The sequence below is a fragment of the Thermobia domestica genome, chromosome 3, assembly GCF_964235325.1.
Source record: "Thermobia domestica chromosome 3, izTheDome1.hap1.1, whole genome shotgun sequence".
Lineage (NCBI taxonomy): Eukaryota > Metazoa > Arthropoda > Insecta > Zygentoma > Lepismatidae > Thermobia > Thermobia domestica.
Window position 1 is genome coordinate 95,900,253 of NC_137456.1, and position 19,166 is coordinate 95,919,418.

Consider the following 19,166-nt stretch of genomic DNA (forward strand, 5'->3'; position numbering starts at 1 on the left):
TTATGTTTTTAAAATTAGTTTATTCTGGACCCTTAGACAACTACAAACATATTCAATGTACCAACCATATGTGTAAATTGCTGTTACGTTTTTCATGCTTTTGTGTTGCACTAGTAATTACGATTTAGTAGCGGATAAATATTTTTAAACTAGCAAATTGCTCGTTCTTCGCAAGGGAGAATACATTTCATTTTGGACATAAACGGTTGAGTTTGGTTTTAAATGGCATCGGAAGTGTCACTGTTCGTCTCAGCGATCCCAAAAACTATGAATTCGACAGTAATATCAGTAAGTTTCGACTATTTTTAAATATCTCTCCCTTTCCCTCGCTCAAGTTGCGGAGCTGAATTTGGATTTAAACAGCATCAGAAGTGTTACTGTTTATCTCAGCGACTCCGAAAACTATGGATTCTACACTATTATCGGTCATTTTCGATTATTTTTAAACATCTTCTCCTCCCTCTCAACTAAGTTGCACCGTCAAAGTGAAACGATAAGAAACATCCCAGGCCTGAACCTCATCTATATTGAAAACTTGATCGAGATCGGTCGGATGGTTCAAGAGTTATAAGTCACAAATATAGGTCTACTCACTTTCAATTTTATGTTAGATTTCTTATTTTGGTAGACATATTTTTATCTCCATACTTATTGTCAAACTGTTACCCTTATACAGATTTACACCTAAATACAACTACAAGTGTTGAAATGAAATGAAATTCAACATCCGACGTTTCTGTACCTAAACTAACTCTAGTTATAACCAGCACACACGCGATAGTACAATGCCCTTACCTACACAAATGCAAACTTATTGAATCTCAGATTTGCAGGTGGAAGCTTATTCAATCACATATAGCGATGTAACAACGGTGGTATACACGGCTCACTATTACTAAAGCCACTACCATGGTGGAAAGACTACAAGGTGGATGTAATGCAGTGCTACATTGTTGTCGCTCTGGCGCATGACGTCATCTTGGTCGCAGACGTGGCTAGCGAGAGTCAGATGAACTTTTAACAAGCGCTTGCTCCCTGGTATCTTACACGCAAACTTCTCTTCTATTTATAGTGATCTTCAACGAAGTAAAAATTTTAGTACAAACAATAATTATATAAACGTAATGTAATCATTGCTTAAGCTAAGTGAATTCAAAGGAAGATATTTACAATAGCAAAAGAAACAGCAATATCAGTTCATATTAAACAACTTTGAAGCTTGAACAAGCCAATATTACCCAGTACATTTTCTGCTTTTTCTTTCTTTTCGTTTCTTTCTTTCTTTCTTTCTTTCTTTTCTTTTTTAAAAATCTGAAGTAATACAACTCGAGTATGTATAGGCCTGAATAATCTATAACACAGTGTGTCGTTAATGCATTTCATTATTATATATTAATGTATGCTCAAGTATATTTTCATAACACATTGATCGGTTTTGATTTACTATTATTATTATTTTTCTTGAAAGAGAATTCTTTACTGATGACCCCATATAAATTTTGAGAATATCTCAGGGAAGAATTCATGGTTTTCGTAAACAGAAATGCACGTACGTATATTTTCGTTATGCTTGGACAGTTTTTTTTTTTTTTTTAAGAGGTTGCACCCACGTAAGTTTCGTCAGAATCTCATGGAGGTTAAAAACTTTATTGAGCAGGGACGTACGTATTTAATATTTTAAACATTGTTTTTATTTTTTATTTATAAAAAAATAATCTTATTTGAAGTCGCTGATCGCTTATATTATAGAATTTGTATTTAAACAAAAGGTTTGGTGAAACTGACAGTTCTCTGAATATTAGTGTCAAAATTTACGCCATAACAAACTGTATTATTAAACATTTGTACGAAATAAAACGTTACATATACTATTGTGTTCTAAAAATATATAGAAATAAATATGTATATACAAAGCCCCTCAAACAAAGAAATTGCAACTCGACTATTTCAAGCAATAAACAAAGTACTAGGCGTAGGTGAAGACGATGTAGGGATGTTACAGCTAGACTAGAAAACATATAAACCATAAAATTACATAATTTTCTTTATAAGTTTTCTCTTTTCTGTCCCGTGGACTAAAGAAGACAAAAGATAAACGCAAGTGAATGATTATGTGGAATTTGGTGGAATGAGAATGCGGGAGTACCCCGAGAAACTCACTGACACGATGTTGTCCACCACAAACTCACTTGACCGAGAAGCGGACCAGTATCCCAGAGGTGAGCCTTCTGCCACTGAACCACCGTGCTTCCTTGATTGGTTGAAAATCTACCATATTTTTAAATTTACTGCAGTCATTTTTAATTTTATAATTCTGGAGGGGGCCCCTAAATATGTATATCTAATTATCTAAAGTTATGATTAAAATTAACAAAAATTTCAAAATCTGAGTATAAAAATGTCCCGACAATTTCGCCCTGACATGGTAGGTGGATACTTTATTCTCTTAATCTAATACATTGTTATATATCTTTGTAACCGTTAATCGTTATTACGAAAATACGAACCTTCCATTCGTTAGTTAATTTGAAGTGCAACGTCCCGTTTTAGCACCGAGGCTACAGGGAATGCAGACTTCCAGAATGAAATGGGACCTGAACTACTTTAACGCGTTCAATGCTCTCCATTTGCGTAACTCGAGGGAGGTAAGCCTCCTAGATCATCGTGCCTCCCTTCTCGAGTTACATGCCTGCCTCTGTGGGAAAAATTTTGTCTCAATATCTTATGTAGAAGGAAATGATGATAGAAACGATCACCTCTGTTGGTTCCCCTCCCTCATGATTTCGAATCCGGGTCTTGCCTCAATGTTCGTCTTTTTAAATCGTACTATTGGATTTTTATATGCAGAATCAACACAAGCTACTGTAGCCCTATATACTATTATTACATACTATTAATACTAAAAAGAAACTACATAATGCAATCGCTTTTTTATAATTTCATTTAACATTGCATTTATTTATTACTTTTATGTAAAACTACCATATTTTAGGTTTATTTTGTCCTGTCGCCTGCAAGCTAAAATCCATTTTTGGAGACATTCCCCCTCTTTTCGAGGAAATCTAAAGTATTTTATATTAGTTCCCTTAGTTTTTCAGTAATAATTACTACAGCCGTACACTATACAGTTAGGCATTCTCGATATCATTTAAAAGAACAAAGTAACAAAGAATTTCCACTTGTCACTTAAGGTCGCGCCTTTTCCCGTTGTCTCTTGCAAACCAGATGACGTCACAGCCACGACAACGCTCCAGGTGACATGCGCATGCAACCACCTTGTAGTCTTTCCACCATGGCCACTACTAGCGGTTACTTTTGGAATTACTCTCGTAACTTGAGTATGTGACTATTGGTAAAGCATACCTTTATTTAAGTATAATATACACAGCAACTATTGATCAAGGTATCTTAAGTGACTGCAATTGTAAAGGTTTAAGAATATTTTGCTTCCTTAAAAAATATGAATCAAGGAATTCTACTTACCCATAGAAATGACGAATCCAGTGATCATTTCCGACAAAGAAATAAATCATTTCTTCAAGTCCTAACTTTGGAGTCATAAATTCCATGTTGAGAACATCAATATATGGTTTCCATAGCTGCATATATTGTTCTTTTCTTAGACTGATTATTTTCTCCTTTGTTGTCACATAATGATCTTCCCATTTTAAGGCAAAATGTAGGTTCAATTTCATTTTCTGGAAATAAGTTTTGAAAAGAAGAAAAAATAGATTACTTCATTTTTTCTCTACTTTCGTGATTTTATCTAGTTCATAGTTTATATACTGAAATGTTTGACGCTTAGGAAGCAGTAAATGATATAAGGCCCAAAGTCGATAAATAGTGGTAGGATTGGTAGGATTGATAATATGGAATACCAATGTGTCTCACTTGATGGGTTCTTCCACCTACCGAGCGTGATTTAAAAACCTTGTAAAGAGAACCCACAATTCATTGTTGTTCAGTTTGGATAGAAGTGAGTGAATTCATGCACGCTGAGTGTGAATTTCTAGTTTTGAAGACTTGATGATTTCCATAAGTGAGCTTTTAGTAGTAGATTATTTTATGCATTATGTAGTTCTGGATAATGGAAGAGAGACACGTGCCAAACTAAGGCTTCAATGTTATGTTGGAATCAAGTTCCATTATTTTATTGTAATGCGAAGCCTGAATTTTCTTGGAATGAGAACAAAAATGGCGAGGCTTGGAATACGAAACACCATGAGGATTTAAATATGTAATAGTATTCCAAATTTGAAATCTCATATCTCCTTTGTTTTCTTTTTCAGATGAGTCGGGGACAAAAGAATTCTCATGAAAATGTCATTAAAAATAAAATTGAAGACTTGTGGAACCATACAAGAGATATCTGAAGGCTGCTAAAGGCTTTTATGGTTTTCCTCGAACAACTCTGTACTGTTTTTTTCATCGTCAAGTGAGGAGTCCCAAAAAATTGATACGAAGGAAGTTACGAAGGAACCCTATGCTGACCTCAGAGATGAAAGGGGAACTGGTACAACACCTGTTGGAGATAGAAAGTAAATATTTTGAGCTGACATGGAGGGATGTGAGGATTATGGCTTACTAGTTAGCAGATTGAAATAGATTTGCACATTCATTTTCCAAGTCTTACGAATTTGAAGGAAAAACAAGGCTGAAATTGTGTCTGAAGAAGCACAAAACGAAATTATTTTTCAGGAAACCGACAGCAACATCCCACCACAGAACTGTTCGTTTTTGTCAGAAACAAGTCACCCATTTTTAAAAATCATTTAGAGTCAGAAGTAGACAAACATAATTTTCCGCCTAATCTCATATTTAGTGTAGATGAGACTGGTTTGACTGTTCTGCAATTTAAGGTTACGCAAGTACTTGCTCATTGTCCAATCTAAGGTTACACAAGTACTTGCACATAAAGGGAAACGACAGCTGGATATAATTTCTTAAGCAAAATGAGGTTCCTTGGTGACAATGATTACTTTTATGGGAACAACGAGTATAACTAAAAATATACAGGGTTTTCATAAAGTCTGGACGGATTTAATTTGCTTATAATTTTCATAAAAATGCTCATAATGAAATCAAATAAAGTGCAAACGGTAGCGGAAGGATTAAATTTTTAGTTGGCAACACTGTTAGATAAGCGGCAACTCTGAACACGTTGAGAGAGGGAGAGGGAGGGCAAGGGTCAGTTTCTTACCAAATTCCATCCATTGTTGTTTTCATTGTTGTTTCAATGTTGACTGTTAAAAGTAAGTTGTAAGCACGTGGCACGTGGAACTGGAGACACGTGGAATCCAGAACGATATCGTGTTCCAACAGGACGGGGCACCCCCTCACTATGCAATCAATCAAGGTTCCTTGACGAGAAATTCCCTAACCGATGGATTGGCCGCGGTGGCCCGACCGCTTGGCCGCCAAGATCACTCGATCTTACCCCCTGCGACTTCTGGCTTTGGGGTCATGTGAAAACGAAAGTTTATGCAAAGAAGCCAAGTGGTTTGGAGAACTTAAAGGACAAAATCAGGGCGTCTGTGGCTGGCATTTCGGATCAAACACGACGGAACGCTGTGAGTGGATTTCAGCGCCGCCTACGCGAATGTGTGGACGTAAATGGCGCCCAGTTGGAGGTGTGGCGGTGAATGAACTGAGCTGGTGCAGATTACAGGTAAAAATTTAATCCTTCCGCTACCGTTTGCACTTTATTTGATTTCAATATGAGCATTTTTATGTAAATTATAAGCGAATTAAATCCGTCCATACTTTATGAAAACCCTGTACTATATAACTTTTATAATATATAATATATAAATTTGTTTTTTTTGCAAGATATTTATAATAAATTGTTAATGTAACTAAAACTGATTGTGGAAGTTATTTATCAAAATAATTGGGAACTTCTTCTCATTTTGTAAGTATTAAATTTTGTGGTAGTTTGAAAATTTGTGTCTTTATGAATGGAATGTCTTTTTTATTTTCTTTGGGTCGCTGGTATCGGACCAATCATGCAACCTGACTGGTAATTGTGGTTTTGTTTCATATTGTGATTTTTATTATTATTATTTTTACTTTTTCGGCAATTGAATACCTTTCTAAATCTTAGAGGCTGGAACGGCCAAGGGTGGGAGTGTAATACCATGACTGCACTACTATTGATGCTATAGTTACATTCCAACTATATTTCGTTTTCAAGATTTCGTACTAGAGAATTCAGCAGAACGATTGAGATGTGGTTCTTAATTCAAATATATCAGTTGGAGGTAGTGTAAGGGTTAAATTCAATGGCATACGTAGAAGTTGGTTAACATGGATTCTAATTTTCAAGTACATAATTTAAGGTGTTTTACATATATCTTACCAAAAGTTTATTTTTTGCAAAATATATTGCTTAAGAAACTCCGAAACTCGCGTACGCACATAGTGAAACTGGTTTATTTCGTTCCAATTTCTAGTTAAGTCCAAAACTACATATTGATAAGAGCAAAGATAACATTTGAAACTTTAGTCGGAAGACTCACCACTTCATTAGCTTCTCAATGAGAGATATTTTGAATAAAAGCAATACTTTGCTTCATTTTAGTGGAGAGACAACAATCATATTCAAAATATTTTCTTCATTTTCTTTACACTCGACATAATGTTCAGTCCTATAAATCTTTTTATGTTTTACAGGTAATAAAATAGCATAGTAATAAAATTATTTTAAAAAGTATTTCGTTATATCGTCTCAATTCGCCCTTATTATCTATATTCTAAAAATGAACTACTAAAGTAGAGAAGTTCGTACTTACATACGAATTAAGCACACTTACTCGTTTTATCTCACTGATTTCTGCTATTTGATAGACAACAATTCTAAGGTGCACAGTCACTGGTTTACCTAAAATTGTTAGTGTGAAAACAGTATATTAATGCATGCATCGAAAACATGTACAGTTGCAATTTATCATACTCCTATAAGAATTTGTTTTCAATTATTATACCCTAAAATTCAGATCTTTGACAAATTGTTATGAGTTAAATATACAGGGTGTTCATTTATTACCGGCGCGAATGATTTTAGAGAGAGGGGAGGAAGAGCGGAACCTATATCGCAGCTCCCTCTATAAAATCCGTTGTGCCGATACGTCTCAACTCTGAAGCATGGTTATTTAGATAGACAGTGTACAGGTTCCTCTAATATGTCTTTAACCGCCGTTGATATCTCTCATAGTTTCCGAGCTAAGCAGACTCAAAGTTACAATTTTCTCGAGATTTCAGCATCCCGTAACTTTAAAACAACACATTTTTCGCCCTATTATTCATATGGAGGATTTCACCAATGGATTTTGGCTCCATAATAAATGAACACCCTATATATATGTACTACGAAGCAAAACCCAACTTACTAATGCATTACGTGACAGACACGATAGTTGAATGTGTTCACAACATTGTGGGTTTTCTCGGGATACTTCCGTTTTCTTTCACGTTCTCATTCCACTATTTTTCTATCTTCATTCACTTGCCTTAATCATCCGTCTCCCTTAGCCCAAATAGCATAATCATGGAATATTAAATTGAAAGATTTCATTTCAAACATGTGTTCAATTCGCGAATTGACGGGGTGAAGCCAGAGATTTTCCCCCTGACAAAAATTTATTCCTCTCTGGAGAAGAAAGTTTTCATTCCTGGTTGGGATAAACTTTTCTCCTAGAATTTTTTGGAATGGTTATAAAGATTGAAACAAGGAACAACTTTCATTTTGTGCAGTCAAACTGAGAAAACGTCTCCAATTTGCTTTTTAATATATCACTGACTGAGCTTTCATAAAATCGCTTTTTTCGTTTTCGAAGAAAGGTTTCAGAAAAAAATCATAAAATGTGTATAAGCGTAGTGTATGTGTGATGGCTGGGTACGTTCCCTTCAATCGAAAAATATTCAATTCGCACTTTGCGTATGTTAATCAATTTAAATTCATATGCCGCACGGTTATTTGAAAAATAACGTTATTAGTACAGGATTAATATAAATTCACGCCCTTCAATAGCTTGTTATAACTAAGTCTATAGCATAAGGAATTTGTAGGTTGAATGCCACGTTCACAAAAGTTCTGCATTGACTTCTGTGCTTAGCCAACTCAATCCAGTCTCTACTTTGTATTCCTATTTCTGCGAGATAAATCTTAATATCGTTTTCCAATATGTGCCTAGGCCTTCCTAAGGGTCTTTTCCGATTGAATTTTCAGTTAGAGATTTGAAAGCGTTCCTACTGTTTTCCATTCTTGCTACGTGACCCGCTTACCTGACTCTCCTAGACTTAAAAAAAAAGAAACAATGTTAGGTAATGGTATAAGTTATGCAATCCCTTGTTATGAAGTTTACATCATTCCTCATTCCTGTTCCCCTTGGGTCCGAATATTCGCCTCAGTGGTTTATTCTCAAATACATTCAGTCTATATTCTTCCCTCAGAGCAAGGAACTACATTTTGCAACCTTAATAGCTTGTTATATATTGGATAAACAACTAATAATGATTGTTCGTTTGGATGTTAAATGGACGCGTCAGCATCAAGGCTAGCCTTGTTACCATAACGATAGAAGCTAATGGCTTGAATTTCTTGCGCGAAAAATGACTGTCAAGCTAAAACCTAACAACAAAACGTAAAAGCACAAACAGATGTTAAAAGTGAAAATAAATGTTTAAAAAGCACGTGAAACTACAACGAAAGATAACGGATGGTGACAAACAAAAACTAAGTATAAAACATTAAGTAGCACTAGATAAAATAAATATAAAAATAACAATAATAAATTAAACATCAAATGATTAAACCAATAACAACTACGAAATACAACAGAAGAAAAAAACTTCAGGAAGGACTTGAGATCGTTGGCTTGGGAAAGAGACGATGTCTTTGAATTTCAATTTGTAATTATATCTATTTCCCACCAAAATAATAATATCTCCGCAAAAATAATAAGACTGACGGACATAAGAGAAATATACATAATAGACCATGACATTGGAGACGATAGATAAATCAAATGAGTTTGAATTTGAATCTAAAATCATTTGGTCGATAGCTTTTTCTTTCCCTAGATACAGGTCATTATATACAGGGGTGGGAGAAAAAATCTAAAAACACTTCATACAGGACACGTAAGTTTGGCCCTCCACTGTACAATGCGTGTTACGGTTGCCGATCCTTTTTTCTTTTCAATGTGTCATGTGGACCAGTAGTAACCAGTTCACTTCTGAGTGTCGTGGTGTGAAAGTGGTGCGGTAAAATGGGCGACCTGACAGACTTTCAAAGAGGCATGATCGTTGGTGCCCGTCTGATTGGAGCTTCAGTGGCAACAGTGGCGAACATTGTGGAGGTATCGAAAGGCACTGTGTCCAATGTCACGAGGGCATGCACAATTCATGGGCAAACGACGTCTGCAAAGCACAACAGTGGTCGAAAGACAATCCTGTCAGATAGGGACCGGAGGGCGTTAAAACGGTTTGTAGCAGCTAAAAAGAAGACCACTGCAATGAAAATTACGTCTGAACGCAATTCCGGCCTACAGTACTCGGTTTCATCGAAAACAGTGCGACGGGAACTTCATAAAATGAAAATTCATGGCAGGGCCGCTATCGCCAAACCCCTGGTCACAGCAGTAAAAGCGAAGAGGCGTATCCAGTGGCGCAAGAACCACAAGGCGTGAACTTATGAGCAGTGGAAACACGTAATGTAGTCCGATGAATCGACCTTCACCTTGTTTCCAACAACCGGTCGTGTTTACGTATGGAGAACACCGTCGCAGGCCTATCATACAAAATGTCTGCTCGAAACTGTAAAGCACGGGGGTGGTTTTGTTACAGTATGGGCAGTGATATCGTGGTTTTCTGCAGGTCCCATCATAGCCCTGCATGGAATGATGAATGCAAATTCGTATGAGGCCATTTTGGTGGACCAGGTTCTACCTATGGCATAAATGGTGATAGCATCTACCGAGATGATTTGGCTCCGTGTCACGCTGCAAAAAACGGTGAAATCATGGTTTGAGGAGCATTGCCAGGAGCTATCACACCTCCCCTGGACCCACAATCACCAGATCTGAATATCATTGAGCCATTGTGGTCTGAGTTAGAAAGGCGTGTTCGGTCTCATTACCCTCCACCAGCATCCCTTAAGGAACTGGAGCATGTTTTGGAGGAACAATGGTACAAAATTCCATGCACCACGATTCAGGAGCTGTATACGTCCATTCCACGTAGGATCCAAGCTGTTTTGGAAGCAAAAGCAGGCCCCATACCATACTGGGTATGATTTTCACACTTTTGCAAACGTTTTAGATTTTTTTGTCCTACCCCTGTACATGCAGACGAACGGACAATACACGGAGAAAAAGATCACAGCAATAGCGAATTGGTTTCAGAAATTCACTGATCGAAATCCATTTGAATATCACTCATTCTAGCTTTGGAATTTCTTGTATAAAATAAAAAACAAAAAACTTCTGACTAAAGTAGGCCTATACACTATTTAATAAATAATATCATTACAGTTTCAGCACATTGTGTTTGCCTTCATCAGACATATTATAAAATACAATCTCTAAGACTACAGCTTATATATATCAGAAATAACACAGGTGTACCAAATGAAAGGTTAAGCTTTCAAGTGAAAGTTGTATCATTAAAAGTTGCAAATATGTAATCAATTAAAAATTGTTAAAAATGAAAGAATTGATCTTATTGATTTCTAGATATGACCTCCTCGCATTTTCTGATATATATAATCTGTAGTCCAAGAGATTCTATTTTATAATGTGTCTGATAAAGGTAAATATATGGGTCTGCCGAAACTGTAACGCTGTTATTTATTAAATAGTGTATGTTTTGGTCAGAATTTGTCTTTTATTTTATACGAAATTCATTGTGTTTATTTTCAAAAAGAAAAAAAAAGCAGTTATAAACAGGCGGACAGACAGGTCACCACATTGTATAGGCTCGAGCCCACAAACGAGTGAGCTCCACAAAATAATGTATTATTCAGACCTTCAAAAATATTGGTTCCGATTATGAAATCCATTTATCGATATTTCTTTCCGTTGACAAAACGGCATAAGATACAGCAATGTAAAACTGGCCTCTTTACACTTTCTAAAGTACACAGGGCGAGAAAAACAAAATTATTAAGTTACATGAAGTTTTAGTTTATGAAAAGATAAGATTGGGCAAGAGTTCTTTACCATTACTTTAGTCCCCTTAGCACATTTCTCTTCAATATTTATAAATAGATGTATAATTATTTGTCTTCGTAATTTACAAAGTGGGTGGGAATTAACACCCTATTGAAAATTGGTGTTAACTTTTTAAATACTGAACCAATATTCATGAAATAAAAAATATTTTGTCCCTTATAATGGCAAAATTGTTATGCATTAATAAAGTTCCACATAAGCACCATCAATACCCACCAGTTTTTGTAGACGGTTGGGAAAGTTTGCGATAGATTTCTGCAGATACTCCAGCAGTACGTTTACAAGAATTTGGCGAATTCGCTCCTCCAATTCATCAAGAGTTTTCATCCTTTAGAACAGTTCGGATTGTGTCTCGGATTATATCACTTTCGCGAGAATGCCTGTCATTGTGATTTCTGCCGACTTCGAGAAAATATTTCCTGGATCACTTGCACATTTTTCACCACCCTGGATGTTGAGGGGCGACAACGTCTCCTAATATTGCTACAAAACCTGTGTCCATTAGCTTCGGATGACAATTCACTTTAGTATTTGAATTTACTGAGGCACTAGATCTTTTCACACTTCGTCACCTTCGTACCACGGACTGCCATACTTCGTACCGGGATGCCAGCTGAGCTTACTCACGCAAGGTTAGTCTGCTCATAGTTCCAGGCCCGTAGTTACGGGGGGCTAGGGCGGGCTCAGCCCCCTAAATTTTTTGCAGCCCCCCTAACTAAAATCATAGTTCGAATTAACGGGGGATGCCGGGGAAATTCCCCTTCGGTAAAAATTTATGTCCGGCTCGTATCACAGAAGTAACATAAATTTTCGCCTTCTACATTTACAGCAACAATACATAAGCATCCCCCTCTCGTTCGAAAGTTTAATTCGAACACTGACTGAAATGTTGTAAGAAATTGTATTTCCAAATGTATTCAAATTTACTTTTATTATCCTCATTTAAAGTATTGGCCTATTTATGCGCTACGCTTCTTTGAATTGCTAATATTTATTTGAGGGTGAGTCTGTTTATATATATATATATATATACAGAGACTCACTTTAATATTCGGCCACCCCACATTGTTGTCATTTATGTCAAAGGACTCATTAATGTAAATGCATAGGGATTTTTAAGCGATGACAGGGAACAACAATCATGTCTCGTGTACTATTTCCAAATATGTAAAAGTTGTAAATGCATACTATGCCTAACTAACTGCTATGTTTCTACGAACTGCCTTCATATTATGCCACTTTAATATTCAGCCACTAAAATGACTTGATGATCTTACTGCTGTATCTCCAGTTTACAGAACAATATGAGTGGGGGAAGGAACGTCGTATGTACAACTCTTTTCTCGTCTTCGTGTTAGAAAGTATGAATGGGTATTGGCTTTGCAGTATAACACTTCCAATGGGGCGAAAAAGTTGTAACACAATCTTTGAGCAGAGCCAGCTGGTCATTTTTCGTCATAAAAGGGGGATTCCAATAGGTATATTGCAAGTCTCTTGAATATGCCACGAAGTACAGTCGGTGATATCTTGCGACGTTATAAGAACGAAGACACGATAGAATCTGTGAAGCAGAAGGGTCAGCCTAGAAAGCTAAATGAACAAGACAAACGTGTGATTGTGAAAAAAGTGAAGAAAAACCCAAAATTAAGTGCACTGAAGATTGCAGCGAAATTATTGCAAGGGTGTGGAAAGGATGTAGACCCAGAGACTGTTCGGAAAGTACTGAGAAACGAAGGATAACACGGAAAGATAGTAACAAAGAAACCATGTGTCAACAAAGTGTGCAGATAGAAACAACTTCAGTTCGCTAAAATCTATGTGCAAAAGGAACCAAAATGATGGAAAGACGTTATTTTTGCTGAGGAAAGCAAATTCAACATTTTAAAGACATATAGCAGGGTCATAGTGTGGCGAAAGGCGAATGAAAAACTAAGGAAACTGAATTTACAAGCAACAGTTAAATATGGTGGTGCTAACAATGGTTTGGAGGTGCATATCTGCTGTCGGTATGGATGAACTCAGATTTACACATGCTAAAATGACAAAAGAACAATGCCTGAGCATTCTAAAAGATACTTTACACAAGAGTGCGGACAAATTTGCAATCAGCGAGACTTTTAAATTTTATCACGATAACGACCCAAAACATAAGGCGCATGTTGTGCGTGACTGACTTCTGTACAACTGCCGCAAAGCTATCGAAACTCCACCACAAAGTCCGGACCTCAATCCCATTGAAAATTTGTGGAATGAACTCGATCCTAGAGTTCGGAAAGTTGCGGTAACATCAAAGGAGGAACTTGAGAGAAGGTTAACAGAAGAATGGGCCAATATTACTGCTGAATATACCGCAAAAATAACTGGAAATATGCTAAATCACTTGAAGGAGGTGGTACATAATAAAGAGTATCCAATTAGATATTAAAACCTTTTTCTTGCATCGAAGAAGGCGACAAGAAAGTTCCACATTATGTGGTGGCCGAATATTAAAGTGATTATAATTTTTGGGTTTGAGAAGAAATGTTCTGATTTTTGTACGTATAAGTTAAAATTTTATAGTTTAATTTTTGTATAAAGTTGCAGAAAATATAGAAGTTTCACATAGCATAAACAATATTATCACTCTACGTTACTGTAGTTCATAATATAAGATAAAATGCCAGTACAATGTGGTGGCCGAATATTAAAGTGAGTCTCTGTATATATATATATATATATATATATATATATATATATATATATATATATATATATATATATATATATATAATGCTCCATGTGCAAACGACCTTCGCCGCAGGAGAAAAATAATTTATGGTTATTCTATCGGCAAACATGTATTTGTGTTCAGAAACAACATACTTTTACCTTAATCTGCGGACGAAGAGTTTACTTCTTCCTGTTCTTTTTGGAATTTGCAACTGAAAACATCCTTTTGCTGTGAGTCATTGGCTTTCGGTTAATATGCGAGAGATTGAAAAGACAGCATCCCTCAACAGGGGGTCGCAACTGCTTCGCTCTAATAATCACACAGGTGTATGGGTTTGTTTTGTGTATATTGGACATGGAGAGAGAGAGAAGTGGGGGATTTTGACTACGTTTTATGTCACGTGATAACGGAGTAAGAAAAGTTTCCTTTTCTGAATTGTATTTACTCTTGTTGTGTTGTGAGTTGAACATGGTTGTAATTGAAAGTTGCACCGAAGTTCTGAAGATGCTGGTTTCTGAAGATGCACCGAAGTTCACTTGAAGAATGAGAATTGTAGTGTAGCAGTAACTTGACTATTTGTTAAATAACTTGGAATAATATATCTTTAAACTAAAGATAAGTTCGACTCACTTAATCTTTATCGGGGGTAAATAATTAGATACTTATATTAAAATAATTTAATAATTGTTGCCAATTTTTGGTACCAGAATCAAATGTTCAAGCAGATCATTAGACGTAAGCCTAATCATGCAAAGTTACTATTTTGTAAATGAATACCTTGCAATCTTCTGGTATGTAAACAAAAAATGCAGCGGACTAAACGGAGGTAGTAGTTGCACTTATAGGAAAAACAGAATGTTCAATTAAAAATTGAACCTTATTAGATTTAGATTTATTTAGATTGACATATAACACAACAGGCACAGGCCTAATTACAGTGTTACATAGTATATCGTTATACAGATTATATAGGTTAATAAAGCTATTTATTGGTAATAATTACATTTGTCTTACAAAATTAATAGACTTTTTAAAACTACTTACATCCATTGCCAGTACATCCAAGTTGAAATTTTCTTTAACTAACCTGTTGTAGGTTGCACTAACTCTCCATATAGGAGATCTGCTTAAAACGTTTGTTTTCGCTGTCATACAAAAAAATGTATTTTTCGAAGCAGTGCGCAATTTAATGGATGGTACTTGGATACATATTTTTTCGTTAAGATCAGGACAGTCTATTTTGCCATGAAAGAGTTTGTGTAAAAACAATAAATCAATATTTCTTCTCCTAAGTTCTAATGTTTCAAAATTAAAATTTTCAACAAGGTTAATGTAGATGATAATATGTATAATGCTTTATAAATTTGAAATTTCACCTTTGACTTAAAACAGGGTGCGTTGGGGAGTTTAGCGTCTCTCTTCAGCAGGGAGGCTATAAAGAAACGGGACCTATAGCTTAAAGTAACATCCAAATCACTATCGGTTTGAATCCGAGGACTCCCAGTACGGTTTGAACCCGAAACCAGACGCGCCGAAGGCGAGTGCTGTACTCATAAGGGTACGGGGTAGCCCACAAAAGTAACAATTTGTTAATGTAGTTTCATTTTGAAGAAGAGATATCTTCAATAAAAATAAGTAAATAGCTCTTTAAATAATTAGTTCTTAACTTAAACATTTTAGTACCTACGGGAGCAACTGATCTCGAATTCTTATTTGTACAATGTAAAGAAGAATTTCATGTATACTTTGATATGAATTGTACTATACAAAGAAAATTTAATGAACTGTTACTTCTCTTATCAATTTCGTTTCGGGAAAGAAGGTAACTGCGCTAGAACAGGGAACTTTTTTAGAGTTATTTCTTATTTGAATGCTCGAGTACCAGATCATAACAGATTATTTTTACTTAAACATGACTTTAGTAGCAATCATCCTAAATGATTGTTGATAGTATGTTCCAAAGAGTCTAGAACAGAGGTTCTCAAACTGGAGTCCGCGGGCCCCAGGGGTCCGCGTGACCTGGCTACGGGGTCCACGACGTCTAAAATTTGAAATGTGTTGTGATAAAATGGAACTCACAGCTGTTATGCAAAAAGTATTTTTTCAGTTACTAAAAAGAAAGCAATTAGAAATTATACGTTTGTAAATTTGAATATTTTCTTTACTAAATTTCTGCCCTGAAGCCGGTCAACCTTTATATAGAACTACTTCAGGTGAGAGGAATTCCTTCTTTGTTAGGGCATTTTTTCAAAAGGAGTTGTACATTAACTGCACCGTGCCGATCTTGTTTTGCTGAGTTACAAGGACATCACCAGAAACCTCGATCTGGACGCAATTGTTTTAAGATTGGCAGCATCCAAAACAAGGAGACTTATACTGTGATTGTGTTGTTAGTGATTGTTCAAATGTACAACTTGTTTCTATTATAGTGTGCCAACATGAGGAGTGTATATATGCGTGTTGTGTTTGTGTTTCTTAATCTTATGAAATTTATAAATTTGTAGATAGCAAAAACCCATAAACATATCATTATTTCTTTCGAACATCACCATTAAAAAAAAAAAAAAAAATGTTTAGAAGTACAAGTGTAAAATAAAGCGCGTGATATTTAAAGAAATATAAAGTTTCATATCTAAGGAAATGTAAATAATAATACAGGTAAAATGTTAATTTCACTTTTCCAATATGCATATATTTGTTTAGGCCACATGTATTTCAAAATATTGATTTAATATTCTGAGACCCTTCTCTGTAGAATCTCTTTGAAGATAGTATTAAATCTCATTACTCTCTAGATGTTTTCAAGTTTCACAAATATTTTTTCAGTCATCAAAAATTAAAATACGTATTTCCTGTACTAATTCTTTGGAAATTTTAATGATTGGTTCGTTCGGTCAACTATTTTTTTAACAAATATTTTTTTTATTTCCTTGAAGATGAGAAAACGGAAGAAATATTTTGTTGCCATAACAAATAAAATAAAAAGGAGACACATAGTATTCTAGCTTTCAGGTACAGTTGTACTAACGCTATAGGGGAAAATTTTAATAATAATTCCTTCACGCTGTAGTTTTAGTTTTAAGAGCATAAGAAATTATTCATCATCACACACAAAGACAGACATTATATATATATATATATATATATATATATATATATATATATATATATATATATATATATATATATATATATATATATATATATATATATATATTGTATAATGTCTGTGTCTCTCTGTGTGTGTGCCCACCCTAATTTACATTTAGCCCCCCCTAAATTTGGAGGCTGGCTACGGGCCTGCATAGTTCGCCACAGATACGTAATAAATTCTATCATTGTAAGGAAGAAAATGTTTTTTGTTTCATGAAAATTGGTTAAGCATTAAAAAGTTATCAACAATTTTCATTGCGGAATTAATTCCCACCTACCATGCAGTATTTTAAAATTAGATATGTATTCTTTCGTATGGTACTAATACGACTTCAAACATCATGGCCCACAAATCTTCCTTTTGACATTAAATTAACGAAAATCTTCTTGCTACTGTCTAGAAAATAACCATTCCCTACGTGCAGGCCTATATAATAAGTCGATTGGAAAGATTATTTACAAATGGGCCCCGTGCCTAAAGGGACCCAACGTTAGAGTGCGACAACCCATCGACTTGTCAAATACAAACAAACAACAACACATTGCGAATTGGCTGAATGTTGGACCGACTAAAAGTGTTCCCAATAAGTCCCTGCATTTTTTAAGGCCGATCTTGCTGTCACTTGTATATCTACAGTATATAATGATGGGTACTAATTTATAGATTTACGCAAATCATATGTAAGCGATTTGCTTTTTTTTTTTTTATCATAGCACGCGTTTCACTGCTATAATACCAGTATCATACTATAATACTACAGTTATATTAGAACAATATAAATGTAGTAATGGGATTGAGACAATGATACGGAGAATGTGCTACTTTAAGATCTGATAAAACTTTTTCTTAGAATTAACTTTAACTTATTACTGAGTAACATATGTCTACTTACCATCCACAACTGGCGGTTTATCATTTCTATATCCTTCAGCTAATTGAAATGGTGCATCTGCAACATGTGTCACACAAACGCTACACAATAAAAGGTAAAATTGTTATTTGCATAATTCACACTTACTTCGTCTTCTCTTTATTAATGAAAATACTTGCAAGGCACATATTATGAAAGTTTGAACGTACCTTAGGAATTCATATGTTTAGCCTCGAATAGATCACAAAAAATATAATAAATGATTTATCAAGTTAATCAGATTAACCAGAGTTATAACGAAAACTAATGAGAACTATAAAACATTTGTTTTTAAAAGCACAAATATATAGAATAGCAGGTGTGCATCTGGTGCACATTGTGCTGCATTGGATTCCCAGTGGGACAACATTGTACACATTAGAGTACAGTGAAACCTCTACTAACGGACACCTCCCATAAAGGACATATTTTGTAATCCCCAAACACTGTAATAGGAAAAAAACATATTGGCAAACCTCTCTAAAGCGGACACTCTCTAGTACGAACACGGACAGTCTTTCTTGTCTTTTATTGGTATTATTTACCTCCTTTTACGGACACTTCATCTAGAAACAAGTTGAAAAGTACAGTAAAAATACACAGAACATGAGGGTGTGACAACATTTTGCCTCCTCAACTGTCTGTTCAGCAACCCTGAGACAGTGGCGAATCAGAGGGGCGAGCGCCTCCCCAGAAGAGGGAAGTTTTTTTTTAATTTTATATATAAATAAAACCCATCCCAGAATTTGAAGCTCTTTAAAAGTAGCTCTAAGTAGCAGTATTACAACCCACCACACCTCAGAAGTCCGTCCTGGATCCGCCCCTGCCCTGTGGAAGGGTCTCTGTTCCACAACACCCTTATGTCCTTTGCTTGCATTCTACTTCCACCTAAGCTGTTTCAGAAACAAAAGTGATTGACAGTTGCCCACTGTTTGGGATGACACATCATTCTACTGTCCCGCTGGAACCAAATAGAAGACAAGTTTGGTATTTTAGACCACAGGTACGCACATTGTCTTAAAAAGGTCATTACTGGACTACAATTAACTCACGAATTAAAGCAACACACCGAAAACGTAGTAAGTAGGGGAGAGTTGTATAAAACTAGGACGTTGGTTCAAACGGGGACATGGTGTTTCTACATGACTGGCGCTGTTTATA

At 35.5% G+C, this 19,166-nt stretch overlaps 1 protein-coding gene across 1 annotated transcript in view; it reads right to left on the bottom strand.

The window, feature by feature from the left end:
* Positions 1–19,166, bottom strand: part of LOC145681471 (glycine receptor subunit alpha-2-like) — an 80,192-nt gene that overhangs the window by 27,608 nt on the left and 33,418 nt on the right. The window contains exons 4-6 of the mRNA XM_081753114.1: positions 17,988–18,067; positions 6,813–6,880; positions 3,484–3,698 (exon numbers count right to left, since the gene is read on the bottom strand). Of these exons, the coding sequence (XP_081609240.1) occupies positions 3,484–3,698; positions 6,813–6,880; positions 17,988–18,067 (363 nt within the window). The remainder of the gene's footprint in view (positions 1–3,483; positions 3,699–6,812; positions 6,881–17,987; positions 18,068–19,166) is intronic.